General features: G+C 44.6%; 1 protein-coding gene across 6 annotated transcripts in view; it reads left to right on the top strand.

Moving 5' to 3' along the window:
* srcin1a (SRC kinase signaling inhibitor 1a) overlaps positions 1-21,504 on the top strand; it is a 54,552-nt gene that overhangs the window by 8,833 nt on the left and 24,215 nt on the right. For 4 of the 6 annotated variants that reach the window (XM_079177585.1, XM_079177584.1, XM_079177583.1 and 1 more), the window contains exons 2-3: positions 9,991-10,337; positions 15,760-15,786. In XM_079177585.1, the coding sequence (XP_079033711.1) occupies positions 10,014-10,337; positions 15,760-15,786 (351 nt within the window). In that variant the 5' untranslated portion in view covers positions 9,991-10,013. Of the gene's footprint in view, positions 1-9,062; positions 9,093-9,990; positions 10,338-15,759; positions 15,787-21,504 lie in introns of all 6 variants that reach the window. The other 2 variants (XM_079177586.1, XM_079177582.1) reach the window with 1 other exon arrangement.

Raw genomic sequence — 21,504 nt, 5'->3', positions numbered from 1 at the left:
ACGATCGTTAGGAAACCTTAGGCTCCCAGTTGTAGCAGCACACAAATCGGGGGTTTTTGGCTTTCCTTCTGCTGAAATGATATTAGAAAAATAATAATCTTGTTTTGGTGCTTAAGTGTTTAATTAGACACGAGAACAACAACAAAGAAAAAACATTAGATGCCATTTGCAATTACCTTGCATTTCTACCGCAGCGCTGTGTTTGTCTCTCTGGTGATGGAATCAAAAGGGTTAATTCAATATTCGGTCTTTAGCGAGCTTTTACACGTTAAGATTGTTTATACCCTCGCATTTTAAACGCTCACACTTCAGTTGTAACTGGGGCGGTACGTTTAACTGTATACACCTTATCATAACTGTTGTTTTGTCTGTGCCACCGTAAACCTGTTTATAGAGTTATTTCTTTAACAGCTCTAACTCTGGTAATTTATTTATTCTATTATCCGCCTTGTCTGATCAGTGCAGTAAAAAAGAAAAAGAAAAAGATGATTTCCATCCTGTACGCAAGCCTTGATTTATTTAATGTTCTGTCTCTTTTATTTCACACCTCTTCTCATTATGTACCTACTGGTTTCGCCTCAAGGGAGCACTTATAAGAGATTTAAAACTTGAAGGGTGGTTGCTGCAGCATCGTTAAAAAGTCATCCCGGCTCTCACTCTCCTTCATTCAGTTTGGAAGTTTTGACACTTCTGCTTTTCTTACAGACAGTCTTGGCAGCGTGCCTTCAAAATGCTGTTGTATAATCAGCCTGATGCTGTCAGTGTGTTGTCCTCTGGAGGAAAGAAACCGTAAGAGGCTCTGACCTGTCCGGACTCGGCTTAATGAACCTCCAGTTGGTGATGTACAGTAACAAGAAATACTCTCGTACTCGATGTAAATAGGCTCCCGAGAAATCGTTGTTGTTTCCAGTTACTTTTCATTACATTTTAAAAGAAAAACTTATTTATTTTATTAATTTAACTTGTATGTCTACAGGGCAGGTTTGGTTTAGTATGTATATGCTCTTTCACAGCAATGCCCTGTTAACTGCTTCATAAAATTACAGCAACGAAGGCGGACAGACGCATTAATAAAGCAGAAATCAGTTCAGTTCATGTTCTCTGTGCTTTAATGCCACATGTACCGTAGATCAGGAGAATAATGTGAAGCCATTTGCATGATGTGTATGCGCGCACAAGACAAATAGAAACGTGGGACCGAGACATGAAACCACAGCTCCACAGCTCCACAGCTCCACGGTGCTACCTGTGGTACCTTTGAAGCTGCGTTGATGGATGTTTTTCTTCAGGCCTCTTGGGGGCAGAATAATAACAAGCCGACAGAAACACAACGCTGACATTCATTTTATAGAGTTCTAAAGCCTAATGTGTAATCAAACAATTGCCTATTTTCACACAAAGGAGGAGAAATATTAATATTTAGAGCAACAACAAAAAAAGAAATGCTAATGTTGAGACTGAACCATAACAGTAAATCTGTTGGAACTAAAAGAAGCTCTGCAGAGCTCGGGGATGAATCTCAGCGGGTTCAACACTGCGAGCGACCCCTTTCACACTACGTCTTAATTATTTGATTCATTGTTAAACATATCGATAAAACATATAGCATAGTGCAACTTTAAGTAGGCATTGCAATTCTCCAGTGTGGATTTCAGCCATAACACACAGCCCTACTGCACACACACACACACACACACACACTCACACACTCACACACTCACAGCAGAGAAACAGGAATCGTGAAAAGATTCATAACTCCCTTTCTGCCCTCTTCCTCTCAGGCGCTGCCCCCCCCCCCCCCCCCCTCTCTTCATAATAACCCGGCTCATCTCATGAATATGCAGACGCTCCGTGTATCAGCTCAGATAGAGAAGGCTTCTTAAATCTCCCATTTAAGATTTTCTTTGCTGCTTAAGCTACTCCACCAAATTTCACCCCATCAGTCATATTGCAGTCAGTGGGTGCTTGGCTGCTTTTTATGCACCAATGTGCATCTGGATGTCTATGTGTATGTGTGTGTGTGTGTGTATGTGTGTGTGTGTGTGCTGTAAATATTACAGGGCCTATGGGACAGATAATGACCTATTAGACCGGAGTGATTTAGTATGGAGTCCTTGGCAGCCATCACAGGGGTCTCTCTATTACCAGCGAGCGACCTCCACATGAGTGTTTTAATGCACGCTTTTTTATTTTTGTATTTTTATATTTATCAGCCGTGGCAGCTAGAAGCTCCTTTCCTTTCAAGTAGCGCTCTCCGTGTGGTTCATGCGTGTTCTGAGGGAGATGTGTGGCGATGTGTGAGCAAGATAAAAGAACAGCCGGCAGAATCTGATTAGACGAGAGTTTCCATCCACCTGCCTCTCACGGGGTCGGCCTGTTTGCATGATAAGCGGTCGCTGGTAGCCCCGCAGGAGAGTCTGTCTCCGTCCCTCATGTCTCCCTCCTCTATTCTCTTTCTTTAAAAAGGAAGAACTTAACCTGTTTGCTCATCTTCAGTAATTATTCAATTAAAAATAACAGTACTTGTGTACTTGAGAGATGGACTGTTCTTCATTGCATGCTTTTTGTTGTTGGTGTAATTGGAGGCTCCTATCCTATTATAAATGGGAAAATGTAGCAAGGGAAATAAACAGCATTTTCTTTTGTATTTGACAGTAATTAAAAATTCAGCATTGATAATTACAAAATGGCTTTAAATCAAGACAAATGCCTCGATTCATAAACCCCGTGGTTGTCATAGTTCAGTGTGTTCATTTGTGAGGAAAAACAGTTGGATGGTGACGGCGCTCCCCAACTGCAAAATTGTTCTTTTTATTCTTTGTTCTGTTGCTGCGTCCATCACTCGGCTCGCTGGCCGAGCTGTGAGCTGCTCAGCTAAACCCATGGAGATTAGCTTGAAAGCTCACCGGGCACAACATGACGAATTCAACATGTACAGACAGATATTTGTGTGTTCTGCCGTCTAAATGTTGTGGTTTCTGTGTGTTATGTCGTGAGTATTTGGGGGACGGGGGGGGTGTTACCCTCCTGTTGCGGTTTCTTCAGCATTGCTTCATTTGATTTGAGTCCACCGTGTTGCAGTGATACTGCAGACTAAAGGATGGTTTATGTAGAGCCAGCTGCCTTGAACTGGAGGTCCTGGATTTGAGCTTTTGTTCCAGTAAGAATCTGATGATGCTGAATAACTTACCAGCACCAGAGGCTGACCTTTAGCTAACATGTGGGCGGGGTCAGACAGGGAGAGACATTTCCAGCATTTGTGATCAATAAGGTATCATAACAACAGATCGCATATTTGATTGGTCTGCACATGTGTGCACTGCCTCGCGGTCCGTGTGGCAGAAGACCAAGCGTATTTCTTTGCCCTGTCAGTGGTTGTGTTGTCAGCAGCAGCCTTGTTGATGTTGTGATGACTCAGGCCTGAAGGCTGCATTTGTCATTCTTACTCACAGTGTGAAACCCCCCCGCCTTAGTTCATGGGCTTTGATATCAGCAATATTTGGTTTGAACTGAAACTAAATGAGAAAGAATCTAAACTCATGAGAATGAGTCACCATTAGAACCTCAGTGTTAATTTTAAGTTATTCGGTTTCATTCGTTATCCGTAGTTTATCTCTTGCGGGCTACTTAATGGCTCAGCTTGAAACCATTTTTCTCATATTTTTGCATGAATTAGTGATTTTAAGATTACTTCTATATTCAAAGTCATAGCATAGTTTTCCAGGGTTGTCTGGGTATTTCCCTGGTTTTTTTAATGCTTTCCATTCATTGCCGTCTGGTGTACAAAACTACTTTCAGAAACAGACTTTTAATCTGTAATCCACCAAACGGAAAATACAATCTGCTTTTACTTTGGTCAAAGTTTGATCATTTTTTTTGTGCAGAGAACAATACAAGCTGATTTGTCTTACATGATGAAATGACACAAGATGTTGACAATAATGACTCCACTTATATGTTTGTTGTAAATAATCTAAAGCATTTGAAAGGCATTCGAGGGTCTTCTTCACACCCAGTGTGCTGTAATGTGCTGAATGACCTGGTTCAACAAAGGCTGTAATTAAGAGGCTCTCTCACCTGCTGCTTGATCGCTGTTATTCCCAGAAAAAGACGGCAGGCTTTTACCAGGATGACGAGTCAAACAAAGAATGTGCGTTACTGTACGCCTGCCTCCCCCCCCCCCCCTTCTCTGTCACATTTATACATCATCTCTTGGATTTATCCTCCAGTTGAAAACACACATTTGTGTTTCCAGCTACAGACGGCCCCAGAGATGCTGCCGTGGAGCCGCGGCGCGCTCGATTTGTCTGAGTGCGTGCCTTTTTGTGCATTAACAGGTGCTTTGCTGGATCCACATTACTGCTGCGATTTTAACTTGTGTGCTGCCTACACAGTATTCCCCAGCGCCTCCCAGGGAAACCACGTTTTAGGGGGGTCGGGAGGAGAGAGAGAGAGCAGATGATGGATAGACAGAGGGGAGCAGCAGGTGAAAAGACGGGCACGTCACTCCTTGTTGTGCATGGTCTACTGATCAAGAAGGCGTTCCCGTCACTTTGTGCGGAGCGACAGATTGCGGTCGTCTCTGTCCGTTTCTTAGGTGAGGCAGCCTGAAGCCGCCTCGCTGTCTCGCTCCGTTACTGCGTCCAGCAGCGCCGACGCGTTGGCGTTGATCTTCTTCCTCTGATGTCTCGCCCTCGCTGCATGGTCGTCAGTTTCACCCCTTTTAACTCTCCTCTCCCAGCACAGCGGTGCCTCCGAGCTCTTGCAGATTACCTTAATGGAAGAGTGCACATGCCTGCTGGTTTATGTGTCTTTTTGCCTGGAGCCTCACTGTTTTAAGTGGAGAGCGAGCTCAACGCAGCGAGATAAGAGAGACGGAAACAAAAAAGTTCCTCTTTCAAGTTCGGAGTCGCTTTTCTACCGGCTATTCATCGAAATCCGAACGTCTACTAGTTGCACTATTCAATTTCAAGGTTTGCGTGACAGCTCGCAGTCAATGAGACGGGAGTCACTTACCGGTCCTCTTTGCAGGATTAGTAATTATGTAGCAGGGGAAGTCGTCGTAGCTACAACAGCCGGCACATGAGCTGAGTGTGTTAACTTCACCGTCTCTCTAACGATCCTCATACGGCTTCCGGTGATGATTTAAGGTCTTAAACTAGTTGGGTCTTGAGCTGTGACCTGCAGGCCTGATTGGTGTACTTTTTTAGAAGGTTACATTTAATCCTGCCATGCCCCGCTCTCCTTCTAGTTATTTGTTTTAACTGTTCCCAACGGAGCTTATAGAGTTGCAACAGCCGAAGGCCTCACAGATTGACTTATTTCCTGTTGCCTGTAGCCTTTAATAGACGTGCCGGATTAGCAGTTTGCTGCACTTCTCCTGGATTTTTTTACCTCTTTCCCTCCTTCCTCCCTGGTTAATATTCAGCCGGTCTATCCGCCCTGTGCTGTCACGGCCGGCATCCCACAGGGAGCCCTGCCATGCTTGCAGTGAATTAGGCTGTGTATCGGAGGGAAGAGCCGTGCCCGGCCTTCCCAAACCATCTGCATAACGGCAGACTTCTTCTGGGGAGGACGCTGCACGATCACAGAAACTAAATAAGATGGGATAATAAAAAAAGAGTATTCACAAGAAGAACTAGGGTAGATGTCTGAATGCTTGGTTTAATTATAATAACCAGTTATTAAACGATACATTTCAAATATAGAAGTATTGAGTGATGAGGAAGAGTCTAAAAGAGCTGTGCATCATCAGTAAATTACATAAAAACAAGAAAACAGTGACGTAAACTCACAACCTTCAGACGTCAATGCTTTGTCTCTACCAGCTGAGCTGGGCTCAGTATAATTATATTACTATCAAATTATTTTACAATAAAAGTTTTCCTTTCTTTCGGAATGTGGTGGCGTTCATTAATGTGAAGTGTGTCGGCTGAAATGAAAATCTATTGCTATCATCTCATTTAAATTAGCACAGCTGAAGTGCAAACTCACTTCAAAGTTGTCTTGACACGTTGAGGACAGAGCGTTCTGTTTCACCGAGTTTCTTAAACTGGCAATTTCTTTTTTGGGGATTTATTACCTTCTTGTTTGTTTATTCACCGATGCCACCTCCTTCCCCTGATGGCTGACGGTTCACAGTCGAGACTATTGAAAACACAGCGAGAGAAGACTTTGTACTGCTCAGCAAGTGCAGAGAGGTGAGACATTTCACAGGCATAAAGCCCTGAAAAACTACTTCACCAAAACTTTTACCAGCTTCTACTGAAACAGTTAGCCAATTAAATGATTACTCAATCAATGCAAAATGATTAAACTATTTAGACAATGAAGGAAAAATCTCAATTTCACGTTTTTCTTTGTCGAATATATTTATTCATTTTGGACAGAAAGCATTTGCATCCTCTCAAGTACATGTTTTTTTTTTCAAATACAGCATTAATAATCGTGACTCGTGTCGCCCCGAGGTGCCGCTGCATATGCGATTCATAAGTGTGGAGTGAAACCTGTGAATTTAGATTTAGCTATTAAAGAATGTTTGCATTATGCGCGGTCGGCAGCTTCCTGACGGTTCTGCGAGACTTGAAGCCTCTCTTACACCCCCCAACTCCCTCTGACCCACTTGTTTAACATGCTCGAAATATAAAGCTACGCACGCCTGCCTCTTCCAAATCCATCAAAGCAAACCCAATCCACTTTCCTCCTCACCTCCTGATTCTCCATACCAAAGGCCCCATGCATACGATTTTGCAGCAACTTCTCTTCCCGAGTTGAAAGTCCAGTTCATCAGGTTGACTGTAAAGGGAAATAAATCCCCACCGTTCCCTTCTGTGTGCTCCAGGATTTGACTGTGATGATGCAGAATATCATTATGGATGTGTGATGATAGTTGTTGTGGGTGAGTTGGCGAATGCCTCACGTCACGGACTAAATCTTCCTGCGTGTATAAATAACCGACTGAAGGCGGCAGAGACCGGTGACTCAAACAGAGTGAAAAGTTGAGAACGTGGCTCGGGTGGAACGCAGCACGGATCTTTATAACCGTGAGAGAAAATGTCTGTTGATTGCGATACATGAAATAGATGCAAAAAATGTGTCTGTGAACCAACCTCCCCTGGTGGACGGAGATTTTAGGCTTAATCTGCTTTGCATAAACCCAGAGAAACCCCACGTGGAGTTGGCCTGCTTGATCTGAGCGTATTGGTCGTTAGAGGGGTGGGGTTTGTTCGTTTTTTTTTTTTTTAACCTCGCTTGTTTGTCTTGTCTTATCTCTCAAGGCCCACAGTAGCGGGCTCCCTTTTATTCAGGCAGGTTAATGCTCTTGACTGTGCTCTCTATCTTGGCAGTGCAGCCCAGGTCTCGCTGGCCGGGGCTCACAGACCTTATCGCTTCTGATTGCGGCCTCCCCGTTGTCATTCAGATCTTCTATTATTTCCTTGACCGACGTGCACCATCTTTTCCTGGAGATTCTTAGTCTTTGTAGTTTGCATTTCGGCCCGCTGCAGACCCAGACTCGCTGACAGACATCGCTTTCTTCCTTGTGATAGAGCGGTCACCAGAAACCCACCCCATCAAGGCTCTTTTATGTAAGTTTAAATGATGCCGGCGTCGCGTGGGCTCGCACAGATTGTTTTGGCTGTCAGGGTTATTGTCTGCCAGCTTATGTGGAAATATATTGGCTGTGAATGACGAAAGCGGAGATGATAAACTTGTTCCCATTTTCTATTCTTGCTCTTCTACCCACACAACGTTTGCTCCTGCAGTGTTCAAGATGAGGGCTTTGCATACAGCTTCGGAAAGTATATCCACAGACTGCAGTTTGGAAAGTTTTTAGGCTCTATTCCAAAAGAGATGCTAATCTTTATAAAAAAGTTTCTTTTGGCAAGTTGTATTCAACTTCTGTTAGGCCCTTAACCTTCTGCAGTTGATGAATATAAATGTATAAATATATTTTCATTCTCTTCTCAGCTTTATGTTTATCTGGAGGCAGCGTAGCCTCCTCAGCTTCTCACTGTCGTGGATGCTCGGTCTCAATAATAAGCCTTAGTCTATAGGCCTAGCTTTGTCAGCCATTGTAATGGGGCCCTTGAGTCAGGTCCTTGTTAGCTGATGCACAATAAGCTCCTGCCTAATGAAGTGTAAACCGGAGATCTGGGAGGCTGCGACGGGGGCCAGATGAACACGGCCGGCAGCCTTGATGTGCAGCGGAGAGCTCAATGCTAATGCTATTAGCCAGGAGGTCAGTCCATTTCACATCACCCCCGTGCTCAGTTTATCAGCGCTTCATAATGCTGCTGGATGTAAGGGCACGGCGTTGAAACAGTTGATCACACTCTGAGTGCGATATCCTCTCCAGCGGATGAATAGAGGGAGAGACGGGTTCACAGCAGCAGTGCCGTTTGATGGCAGCTGCGTTGGATTAATCGCCGGACCTTCTGCCCTGAACAGGCTTCTTCCGTGTTAAAGTTTGTCCACTGGAGAGCGTCGCAGCTCCGTCGGGCCTCCGTCTGGCCGGCTTCCTCTGCGTTCATTAACAGTCCATTTGTTGCTCCGGCCCTGAGGAGCAACTCCTGCTGCTTACTCACTCAGCTCCTCCTAATGCTGCTGATGAGCCTTTTAATGTACAGATGGTCCGCTTCATGCAGCTCTATTAAGCCTCAGCACTTTTTATACTTTTTAGTTTCACCAGGTTTTTATTTTATTATCCATCTTTGATGTTATTGGTTGTTCTACCTGCTTCAAGTTCATATTGAATTAATGAGCTATTTGGTCAAATATGATGGAATGTCTTGTGATTTCTGTGTAAAAAGCATGATATTCAATATTAATTTACCATCCCGCAGGTTATAGTACGACACTATTAGTATTCAGAGCAAACCATCTCCCCATATGTTAACCCTTATGAAACATCACGATGCATAAATAATGCATTAACTGATTGTAATTCAGAGAATTGTCTCACGATCGCTCTTTCCTGATGGTCATGTGACGTGTCCTGGCGTGTTTGTTTGCACATCTGTGCGCAAACACACAAATTAACCCTTCGCATGTTTCTCTTCTAGCCAACGCCGGGGCCTGTTTCCCTAAGCAAGGTAACTCACCGGGCGAACGGCTCCCTGCTCTTTTTCATTTCATCACTTTTGAGTTCATTCATTTTTTCCAGTCACATTTTATTTTAATACATTTTTCTTTTGTGCACCCATACATTCTCCTACCGGCTGTTGTCCGTTTCCCTTCCTGTTCGCCGTCATCCTCGGGCTGTGTTGCCCGTCAGTCAAGAGCGTCGATAAAAGGCCAACGGCCGTCAAGAGTGACGCGCCTCCTTAAAAAATGGACTGCAGAATCAGTAGAGTCCAGACAAGAGACACTGAGAATATGTAGAGAAAGTGGCAGAGGGTGTCAGGCGGTGGAGGGAAAGCTCAGATAGCTGAACGGGAGCGGGTGAGGAAGAACGAGAACCGGGGACAAATATGAAGGAAGTGTTCCCGACTCACTTTCAATCACCACAAATTTCAGTATTTTGTTTCTCTCTGTTGCCTAAGAAAACAATGAAAGCCACTTAAAAACAACAAACATATCACAATGGAATATCCAGCAAGACAAACGTTCGAGGCTCTTGCTTTGATCTATCGTAGAAGCATTTTTTATTTTTCTCATTTTTCTTCCCTTCAGAACTTGAAATCAATAATTCTGCTTCGTCCTGGTGGCAAATCTAACATCCCATTTCTTTCTCTCTCTTCCTTTCTCTCTCTCCTGTCCCCTCTCATTCCCTCTGCTCTGTTTGTTTCCACCTATGTGTGCCTGCTCTGTGTGTGTGTGTACGTCTCCACCCTGAAATCTTTCTGCACACTTGTGCGTGTGTGTGTGTGTGTGTGTGTGTGTGGGGGGGGGATTCACCTCTTTTTCTTTTCCACCCCCTTCCTTCTTTCTTCCCTTCTTTTCTTCCTTTTCCTTTATCCTCCCTTCCGCTCTTCTGTCCTCGTCCCTCAGATGCCGAGCGTGGTGGCGGTCACATGATCTCGACAGATGACTTGGAATATCCGCGAGAGTACCGGACTCTGGGCAACAGCGCTCGGCGCTTCTCCAACGTGGGCCTGGTGCACACGTCGGAGCACCGCCACACCGTGAGCGCCGCCCAGAGCCTGGAGGCCCTGACCAACCTGCACAAGGTCGACATGGAACGCAAGAGGGACGCCTTCATGGACCACCTGAAGAGCAAGTACCAGCAGCAGCAGCAGCTGCAGCATCCGCATCACAGCCCGCACCACAACCCACCATCCCCCTCGCCCTCCCACGCCAGCATGAGGGGCACGTCAGAGCGGTCTGCACGAGAACAGGTACGCAGTTCACCGCCTCATGAGGGATTTATTGTCCTGTGTCTGATAATATGTGTCTGTTTTTATTTTGGAGATACGTGACTCGCTTTGGCGTTCGGTACGCGTTTCTTTTGCCGATCAAACTGGTCAATGTTGTCATTTTGGGGACAGAAAAATAGTCAGCATACGTAGAGAGAGAAAAAGAACACTTAATAGTTTGGGTCCAGTCAGGCAACAAAAAGTCTCTTGTCAGGTAACATTCAGAGTGAGAGCAGCACAATGCTTCACATTGTGCTCATTGAAATAATTGAGAGACGGAGAGAACAAGTGAGGGACGTCCGTCAGGAGGTCTTTGTGTCATTAGAGGCCGTCATTAAACTGTCACAGCCGAGCTTTTCTTTGTTTCACCGCTGCCGGGACCTGCAGAACGTCACATGCTGCTGAGGTGTGAAGGAAGACGAGAAGTCGCACACACACGCGTATTAAATGCAAATGCAGTTATCTGAACTTATCAAAAAAAATGTGTTAAATTCAACGTGACAGAAAAGCACACCAGGAGACAGGACAGAATGAAAGGGAGCGAGCGTGAAGGGAGCGAGCGAGGGCGGGTGAAAGGCAGGTGGAGTCCATAGTTGCCGTGGCAACCTCTTTCCATAAACGGCAAGTAGGGATATCGCGTTGCAAAGGTCAGGGTGTGTAGAGAAGCGGGAATTGCACAATGATGAAGACAGAAGGGAGAGAGGAATAACGAGGCAGACTGTTAAAAAAATATATATATATCCAGGAGACCGGACAGACCCCAGAGTGACGGGGTATCTTCTCTGCACGGAAGGGGGGGGGGGGGAGGAGAGCCCAGGATTTCTTGTCATCTCGTGGATGTGCAGAACGTGGACGGCGAGGGAGGCGGGGGGGGAGGGGGGAGGAGCTGGAGAGGAGCGCAGCAGCCAGTCAAGCAGCCCGCTGCTCAATTAGCCAGCACCAGCAGGAGCCAGCCACCCATCTGCGAAGGAGTTAATCGGCTGGTGTTGTAATGAATTAAATAAAGAGTTTCCGCCGCATGTGCTACTGGAGAGCAAGACCGAGAGAGAGAAAGAGAAAAGGGAGAGAGAGGTAGACTGAGCGAGGGAGAGGGGAGGGAGGGTTAGAGAAGCATAGGGAGGGAGAGACGGGTAAAAACACGATGAGGATACGCTGCACCTGACGGACAGCCGGGGATGACCGGAGTGGTGGACAGGTGCACTGCAGGTGAGACGGGACTGGAAGCTTGAAACTGGTAGCTGGATGCTGTTGTAGAGAGGTGTGTGTGTGTGTGTGTGTGGGACGTGCCAGCTGGGATTACATTCCACGCCTGTTGTGTTTATTGTGGTTGTTGTGGTGACGGCGTGCATATGCAGCAGGCTAGACGAAGGCTGAGTGGACGACACCGTAAACTGTACACACATTATTTTTGTGCGTCCGGCTGAGCGTTAATTTGCTGTGCAGACGAGTGTAGGTGTTTGTTTTCTATAGAGAGAGAAAAGGGCGAGAGGCTGCGGTAACGTTTGAGATGCCAAACCATAGACCGGAGGAGGATTGAAGGGGAGAGAGAGAGAGAGAGTGTAAGAATGGTTGTGGGGAGGAAAAGGGGGGGCGGGGGTGCTGAGAGGATGACGACATGAGAAAGAGACGGGAGGTGGAGGAGGGGTGGAGTGAGTGCAGCTTGCTTTACATGCTGGTCAGGTAACGCAGCGCTACACTCTGTGAGGCTACGTCCTTCACTGTGCACACACACGCACACACACGCGCACACGCACACACACACACACGCCTGTGTGTAAATACAGGGGAGTCTTTACTCGCATTTTTGCCCCTCAGCCCAAAGTTGAATCTGACATCTCAATACATACATACACCAGGGACACTGTGTCATTTGGGATCAAAGCATATTTAACACCACAGCATTTTAATGAAGACAAGATTTATTTGAGCCAAGAGTTTCAAACATCATCTGGGAGGAAGCGTGTCAACGATTGACAGTAGAAAACCGTGTCTTGAATATAAAGTCTGCACAGAAGAAATGGATTCAATTCAATTGTATTTATTTGTATAGCCCAAAATCACAAATCTGCCTCAAGAGGGTTTTACAATCTGAACAACATCCTCTGTCCCAGGACCCTCGCATCAGAACAGGAGAAGCCTTTGGGAGAGCAACAGAGGAGGGAATCGCTCTCTCAGGATGGACAGAAGTGTGAAAGACGTCATGTGTACATAACAGAATTACAGCACAGTCAATGCATATCATATAAATTATTCATATAATGAGAGAAGTAAGCAGAATAATGATTGAAAAATGAAAGGGGACGGTTGCAGTGGTGACTGCCAGGATGAAGAGTTGTTAAGCTGCAGTCAAACAGGCTCTCTGGAGTGTGCGCTCACACCCTCTCTGTGCAGTATTTGCGACTCAAAGTCCAAGTCGAGTGTGTCAGCGGTTGTCAGCGGAGCAACGGTTAAAGCACCACGAGGCGGAGAAGAATGAATGTGTTTGCTTTACTTGTGAGTAAGCCTCATTAAAGCAACAAACAAGAGAAACACTGGCAGAGGCAGACACACCAGACCACAAATCACCTCCGCACCATTAAAGCCAGCCCTCAGTCATTTAGCTTTGTGGGGAAAAATACAATTATTAACGTTGTCTGAACAAAGTGAACAGCAATTATTTATGACGCACCGATGGAGCTCCTGAGCCGCTGTCAGTTCAGCAGCTTTTCAAGGACAACGCTTTACTGACTAACGACACAGAATAAATGGCACATGATCGGGTAGTCAAGGCCAACTCGAGTCCAACCTCCTGTACGTTATACCTGAAAGTGAACCACTTCACCACCACGACCTCTCACCCCCGAGTCTTACCGATAACTAGCTCTGTGACCCTCAGAGGACGTGAAGATTCACCTGCGTACAAACTTTCTATGAAGACAAACAGCTTTGCTTTAAACTACGTGATAATATAGTTTTAAAGGTGTTTTTTTGTTTTAACACATTATGGAGAGTTTAATCCTTTAATCCTCCCGTACAGCGACATTAATACGACATTAAAAAAAAAATACATAACAACTAGCTGGGAGACAGAAATTCTCCTCAGCGTCACATCAAAGAGGTGTCTTTAATAATAATTGCTTTGACGTATTTTGGTGGAAATGTATATGCTATGAGGGGAAAAAAGAAGCGTGGGTGGAGATTATGCTCCGTATCGTTTTGAGTGTCCCACTAGGCAGATATATGCACTGTGTGTTTTTTTTTTAATCATAAACAGCACAGCCACATTATAATGCCTGCGAATAGCTTCTACCTTTCAGAATGAAGGTTAGAACATTCACTTGGCTCAGTTTTATATCCTAGATAGAGGACTTGTAATAATAAGGGTTTCATTATGTTGCTGCTATTGTTTCCATCTACTCGTGTTATTATACACCAACTACATTGTGTCCCATTTCCATCTTATTGCTCTACTAATACCACTGCTATTCATTCCAAGCAGGCTTTATGTACGTAGTGAGTTCACACTGGAAAGGTGACTAAGTGGACTCAGAGATGCAGATTTAATCTGCTTGATTCTTGAGCGGGCTATCGCGTTGCATTCGTTTAAAGACGCGGTGAGCAGAGCAGCAGCTTCAGTGCTCTGTTTGGTGAGTTCTTACTGCAAAAGTGACAATAAAGTAAACTTAAAACAGGAGCAGGAAGTAAATTAAAAAGGAGGAGCTGCTTGTAGATGGAGGTAAAGCAGCTTCAGGAACAATTCTGCAAACAGAAAGTAAACACTGCATATTTGGGAAAAACTTTTTGACGTCTCTTTTTGAAGACACCGGCAGTGTTATCCTGTTAGTATAAAACGGTTAAATGTCTTGATTTCTTGTATACTTTGGGGCGGCTGTGGCTCGGGGGAAAGAGCTGGTCGTCCTTTAATCACAAGGTTGACGGTTTGACACTGAACCTCACGTTGCTCGCCGGGCGCCCAAAATACTTAGGATGGGTTAAATGCAATGTTCAACTTTCATGTATATATGTGACGAAAAAATTAAGTTTACGTTGTTTCTTACTAACTGCAAAACAGTATACTTTAAAAGGCGGTGCACACATTTATATACAGTAAGTGTTTAGTGTAGAATTGGGACACGACTACTTTTATTAGCGGTGACATTTCAAAGTCAAAGTTTGATTAAAATTTGTACAAAACTGCACTTCTTGCGTAATCACTCCCTTCTAGTCAGTGTCTTCTAGTCCAGGAAATTTAACGCCTTTGGATTAGTGTAACTATAACACTTGATAATGTATCAAATCCAAGCAAGCAAGTTGCACCACAGTACATAAAGAAAAGAGAGTCCGGAAGAGAGAGCGAGAGAAGAGCGTAAAGTGAAAGAGACCGTCAACGAATGGCATCGGGGCCAAATGAGGGGACATTAAGTGAAAGATTAGATCACAATAAAGTAATAATCGGGTGAAAACGCTCCCTCTGATGCTCCTGTTTACTGAGGTAATCGAGGCTTTTGTAGAGACCGTATTAAAATGATGAAAAACCTCCAACTATCATAAATCAAAACTTGCCTGTTTTATTTCCTCCGTGCACCAGGAAAGTAATGTGGCTCCTGCAGAACGGAGACTGAATGGACTGAAAATTGCCTGCAGATAAGAATAAGAACTAGAATAAGAGTTTGGATTACAATTAAAATTCATGAACTCTGCCCAATCTTTTTTTAATTTTTCATGTCATTTTTTGCCTCGGCCTGGTTTCAACTGTGGGATAATCATGTTTTAATGGAAAGCTCACATCCCGAGGCCAACATGCGAGCACCTTTTCCTACATGGCCGGGCAGAAGGGGGGGGGGGGGGCAAAACGGACACGAGGGATTCAGATGAACAGTAGCACGGCGGGTGGATGGAGAGCGACGGTAGACAGCAGAGAGCGAGGAGGAGACGGAGCGGCGGCTTGTCTTTTTGGTGGAGAAGTCTGGGAGAGAGGCCAACATCGGAAACAACAGAGTGGGCGGCTGTTTGATTCAATTTCACTCTTTTCATTTCCTCCCTTTTCACCGGTTAGGGCCAACACAGTGCAATCTTGTTTCAGGTGCGCTGTAACCCGACGCCTGCAAAACACAGCCCCCTTCCTACATTACCACCAATCACACGTAATGATTGTGGTTTAGATTCGATGGCGCTGTCCACACTTTTAATGGATTTCATAGATTGCCTGTCAGAAAACGCAACACGTGACAAGAAAACGGTTTAGGAAATGTAACTGATTTTGCTTTTTGTGGAGGATGCATTCACACTCTTAACCCCTCTCCAGTCCAGCTTGTTTAAAGCGCCATTATTTTGTATTTTTGTTTCGACCAGTATGAGAGAAGAATCTAACTTTTCTCTTCCTGTCTCCCTCGCTTCCCTCTTTTGTCCTTCATGAACTTCACAGCAACAGCCCAACTACTGGAGCTTTAAGGTCAGTGCTGCGTGTCTAAGTGTCCATGTGCATTTGTCAGTCTCCTGTCCATTGTGTGTGTGTGTGTGTGTGTGTGTGTGTGTGTGTGTGCATACTTGTGTTCTGTGGGATTACGTCAGACTCCTTGGGCATCACCAGCCTATCTCCTTGGTCCTCTTGCTTATGCAACACCCAGATCACTTGGCATCTCTCTGCTCTTCTGGCAGTGTGTGTGTGTGTGCACGTGTTATAGTGTGTGTGTGTGTGTGTGTGTGTGTGTGTGTGTGCAGAGGTGTCGGGGGGGGTGGCGACAGTTTAAACTTCTCCAGCACCATTTAATCTGCAGAAGACGTCTCTCTCGGGATTTATGATACCTCAGGCAGCTGGCATTAATGGCTAGAAGCCATGTGACCTTGCTGGGGTATTACTCAGACTGACTGAGACATTAAGAAGACATTTCAGACACGTGCCGCTGAGGCATTACTGAAATAATACAAAGACATTAGCTCAGAGGCTTGAGTCATGGCTGGGCTGCAGAGTTTGTGTTATCCACAGGTTACAGACAGGAAACATGGGCAGAGAGAGCAGCTTCAAGATGCATCAAAAGTTTTAATCTCGTATGCTGGATTTAAAGAGTCGAGCCCATTTGTTGGCCGGTGTTTCCCTTTGTTGTGGCATTACACTGCACAAAGGCAGACAGGGAGGTGTGTTATCTAAACAGATAAACAGAGCAAGTTAAAGAACATATCAATGTGTGTGTGTGTGTGTGTGTGTGTGTGTCTGTGTGTGTGTGTGTGTCTGTGTCTGTGTGAGTGAGGGAAGAGTCCAGGGCTTCTTTGTGGTGCAGTCTTCTGAATCCCTGTTTACAATATCATTTAGACAGGTTGTAAATGTCACTGAATATCAATAGCCACATCCCCTGACCCATGGGGAAGGCTAAGTAATTCATCCCCGACTCCCACAAGTACTTAAACTTCCTACAAGAGGTCAGACAACTAGAATTTAGAGCCCGGTCCATCACATAAATCTGTTACACGACACGACCAAATGATTTAACTCTGCAGGACTTTCAGGCGGTTTGCTAAACTTTATGGGTATCTTAGTATAAAAGACTTCAAACTAACAAATTCTGATTGTTGATGAAAGAATCGGATCTGAAATGTCTAAACGCTGAATTTGCTGCAACTAACGATTATTTTTATTATCAAATCATCTGTGGATTATCTTATTAAAAATAATGAAGAAATCAGAATTTCTTACAGACGACTTTTTGCTTCAGACGTCTTGTTTTCTGTGATCAACAGTCCAAAACTCAAATCCCATTCAGTTTACAACAATATAGAACAGAGAAAATGATGATAAACTAATCAATTAATTGTTGTAGCTCTTAAAAAAGTGTACATGTTTCTTATCTTCTGAGTACAGTACGTTGCTTTTTGTGCATCAAGTGAGTTTAATGTGAGTTTAATGACTGAACAGTGAGAGTGGGAGTTTATTTATTGGCTCCTCAAGGTGCTGCAGCGTATTAAACTGTAGAATGAAACAACCAAAGCGGTCCAAGTGGAAACAGATCTGAAGCTCTTTGCAACACCGTTGTTGTCGCCACCTTCTACGTTCACGTCTCATCCGCTTCATTTCGCAGTACAGCTCCTGAAAGCCTCGTCCTTCTCCCTCATCCCACCGGCTCTAATCTAAGCTCGACTCTCCAGATTCACCTGTCGACTCAAAATAAACCCTCAATGAAGCACTCATTTTCACCTGTATGTATATCAAGGATGCAATCGCATAGTGATGATTATTATAAACATCAGCTGCAGGTGTTGGACATGGAATAACGAACAGTTAAATATGTATCCTAAAAGGAATTGTCCGTTGATCCCTGCCATGTCCATAAGCTACATTTTCTGTATTTTCTATCAGAAAAAAAATGAGAATCACTTCCCGCAATCTCAGCCACCATCTCCAGGCCAGTCTGCTCCTTCTGAGCAAATCGCTTCGCATCGACGCAAAACTCACAGCAATTTGGCAAAGCAATTTGTTCCGTGCATTGATGACTCCAGGTATTATCAAGAGACAGGACTCTGGAGGGGTCCGGGCAGAAGATTGGCCTGAGAGCTGGAAAAGATGGAGAGAAATAATGATAGTGGAGGAAAGAGCGAGTAGAGACAATTGGATGGGAGGAGAGAGGGATCGATTTTAAGGAGCTGTTTTCTCTCTCCCTCTTTCTAAAAGTCAGAGCTGTGAACTTCTTTCGTGTGGAAAAAGAGCCGGGTTACAGTTAAGAGGGAGAAAGTGCAGACAGCAACGGCACAGTTGGGGCACCTAGATGCGGCTTTGCCTTCTGCCGCTAGAGACCGAGGGGAAGGCAGATCTGTTGACGTAAAGCAGCTCAGCAAGAACCAGAAGTCAGCTGAGGGACAAATGAGGGGACGGGATTAAAAAAAAAAGGCGAGGAAGACGGATAACTCAAAGCACAGAAAGACACAAGGAAGAGAAAGACATGATTCGAAGGAGCTGGAGGTGAAAAATAGGAGAAGCGATGCGGTTAAGGTGTGAGGATTGTGATCTTATCTATTTAACACCTGTCACTCAAGGAGTCAAACGCCTCATTGTCATTTCACATGCTTCAAGTCTGTCTCTGACATTTCTAGTTATCATACACAAGTCCATCACAATGGCATATCACTAAACAGGGAGATTACTTCATGTCCATGTCCTCCATTTTCATAGCTTCCTTGTGGATGCTTGCAATAGCAACCTGGCAGCCCTGGCTGTCGAGTCCTGGGGCAGAGTCTCTACACACACAATCTGGTCTGTCTGTCTGTCTGTCTGCATCAAAGTTCAATTTAATATGACAGCAGTCTTAGATGTTACACATTAAATAGCAATAATAAAAACAAGCTTACTACAGTTTCCAACAGCCCGATTCTAAAATAAGGGCGGCGGGGAATTCAACGCTAAACTTGTACACTTAAAATACTCACTTCTTTCATATTTAACCGGCATCTCCGCACTGTTTCATTACTCTGGATACGATGTGTTTAACTGGTCCTCCAGTTATTCCTTTGCATCTTTCACCAAAACATACTGTGTGGGTGAACTGCAAATCAATTTTTTAAGTTGACATTCATATTAAATATGTGAAAAAAAACACATCTTGTGCCGGGTTAAGAGGTTTGCAGACTATATAAGACATCGTTGAAGTGTCAGAGTTGGATGAGTTGTGCTCTCCCAAACATAAAAAATACATACCATCACTTGACCTGAATCCAGAATGTCCCTCTGTGTGTGTGTGTGTGTGTGTGTGTGTGTGTGTGTGTGTGTGTGTGTGTGTGTGTGTGTGTGTGTGTGTGTGTGTGTGTGTGTGTGTGTGTGTGTGTGTGTGTGTGTGTGTGTGTGTGTGTGTGTGTGTGTGTGTGTGTGTGCGTGTGAAACAAGAAACAACATGGTGGGAGGTTGCATCGAGTTTAATGCGGTTTATAGCCTAAGGACTGTTGTCAAGCTTTCCACTCCATTCACGTCTGCTCCGTGTAAGATCATCCTGTTCCCGACTCGTTCCTCTCCTCTGACGACCTTATAACAGCGTAGAGTTCTCGACAGTAATTGAGTGCTGTTGAAAAAGTCTGGATCTCTCTCTGAAAGAAAAGGGTGAGGCGGAGGGAGGGGAGGGCAGGAGGGGAGGCATCGAGGGAGGATGGTGGAGCAACGTAAGCAGGAGGTGGAACCAGTTTCCCTCAAAGGGGACTCATCACGTATAACACTGACATGTCTAACGGGACCAGATGCATGACCAGCTGGTGTGCTCGCATATCATATTTACAATGCAAAACGAGATATTTTCAGTTTTCATGTCACATAAACCACCAATATTGAAGTCAGTGTTTACAGCCTTGTTGCAACACGGCGAGCTGACGTAGAGCATATATAACGACAGCTGCTGTAAGCTTACGCACATGCATACATTGTGTGTTTCATCGTCTTGTTCAGCAGCATCATTCATTTACTTTCCCTTCACTGTTTCCTTTTTCAGCCGGTACATAAATTTGAGTCTGCAAACACCGAGAGACCTGAGCTCAAGTCATGCAGCACCGAATTCTCAATTCCCTTTTCCTTTTCTTAGAAAGCTCCTACCAGGTTCTTCCGCCTTGAAATAAATTTCCTGCATGCGATAGTAGAATGACTCAAGATTTCGAAACAGAGCTGCTCTGTGTTTCCCCTCTCAGCCATACAGGGGGAGAATATGAGCAGATTCTCTCCGAAGAAATCTTTGACATGTTTCAGGCGTGGTGGTCTTTTCAGCCAATGCCCATTCACACTGAAAGCTGCTGTTGCATTTCTGTGCCAAATATATCTCAGGGTGTTTCTTTTCCTGAGTGGTTAGGCAGCCGGTTCCACTACAGAGCCGGTTGCAAGTTGGTTAAATAGCTGCAATTTGTCGAGTCAACTATCTTATTTTGTTAGCATTGAGAAGGTGATATGTAGCCTACTGACTATGTAGATAAAAAGGGGTTTTAGTTTATACAGGAATAATTAAACATTTAAGGAGATGTGCTCATCTGCTAACTGAGAGCTAGATCCCTCTCATGTCTATATGGTAGATATGAGGCTCACGTTAGCAGCTGGTTAGCTTAGCTTGGAAAGCATGGAAGTACATTAGCTTGGTTCTGTCCGAAGGTAACAAAACTATCACCTCTAAAACGAACTGATGGACGTGATGCACGTTGGTTGCTTCATACCCAAAAAACAGTGTATAAATGAAAATGAGATATTTTACGGTGGGTCTGACTATTTCTTGGTTGGGACCAGTAACTGGTGACTACTTTACAGACATGAGAGTGGTGTCAATCTTGTCTTCTTACTCTAAATAAATAAAAGAAAGAGAATACGCGTATTTGCCAAAGTTTCCAACTCTTCCTTTAAATATGAAGTTAACTGACTTTCGCTTCCTGAAATGAGTGAAATATAGGCAGAAGTAAAAGAAGGGATCCAAAGAGAATCTAATTAATTTACAAGAAAAGACTATCGAACCCTAACCTCACTAAGTATAGTCCTGTGTCCCCTACAGTCTTTAAAACCCCTCTGTAGCTGCCCAGAGTGTGACACCCTGCAGTACGTGCTGCTGTGTGCTGTGTTGTTGTTCAGTGTGGTCACAGTTTAGATAAATGAGCCTATTAGAAAACACGGTGGGGGTTATCTGTCAGCATCACCGTCCCCCTGCGTGCACAGACTCTGTCTGCCGCCACCATCACCGGACACCACCACTATCCTCCTCTGTCTGTGTGTGTGTGTGTGTGTGTGTGTGTGTGTGTGTGTGTGTGTGTGTGTGTGTGTGTGTGACTGAATTATGTATGATGGTGACAGAAGGGAGCGCACGTTATAAAAAGGATGGTTCAGCGTCTCAGTCATGATGATGGTTTGTTACTTTGCCCTGTAAACAAACGTGTGAAAGCATATAGCAGTTAATGTAAAGTGGTGATAGTTAGATGTCGCCACGGCTCGTTTAGTTTAGTCGGTTGTAGTGCAGCTAAAATTACCGGATCAATTGATTGATTGAGGTTAAATTAGCAACACTCATTTAGCTCACTGATAAATTAGTTACATGATTAATTAGTACCGATTTATCAAACAACTTGACTTAAAGACTAAACCACCGTGCTAGTCGCTCTGTGAGGCTCTACTTAGGCCCAGTGATGCTCTGAGCTAAATGCTAACGACAGCATGCTAACATTCTCACAATGC

The sequence above is a fragment of the Pholis gunnellus genome (genome assembly GCF_910591455.1).
Source record: "Pholis gunnellus genome assembly, chromosome: 17".
NCBI classification, from domain to species: domain Eukaryota; kingdom Metazoa; phylum Chordata; class Actinopteri; order Perciformes; family Pholidae; genus Pholis; species Pholis gunnellus.
Note: the sequence above shows the minus strand (reverse complement) of the source record. Positions and strands in the feature narration are given on the sequence as shown.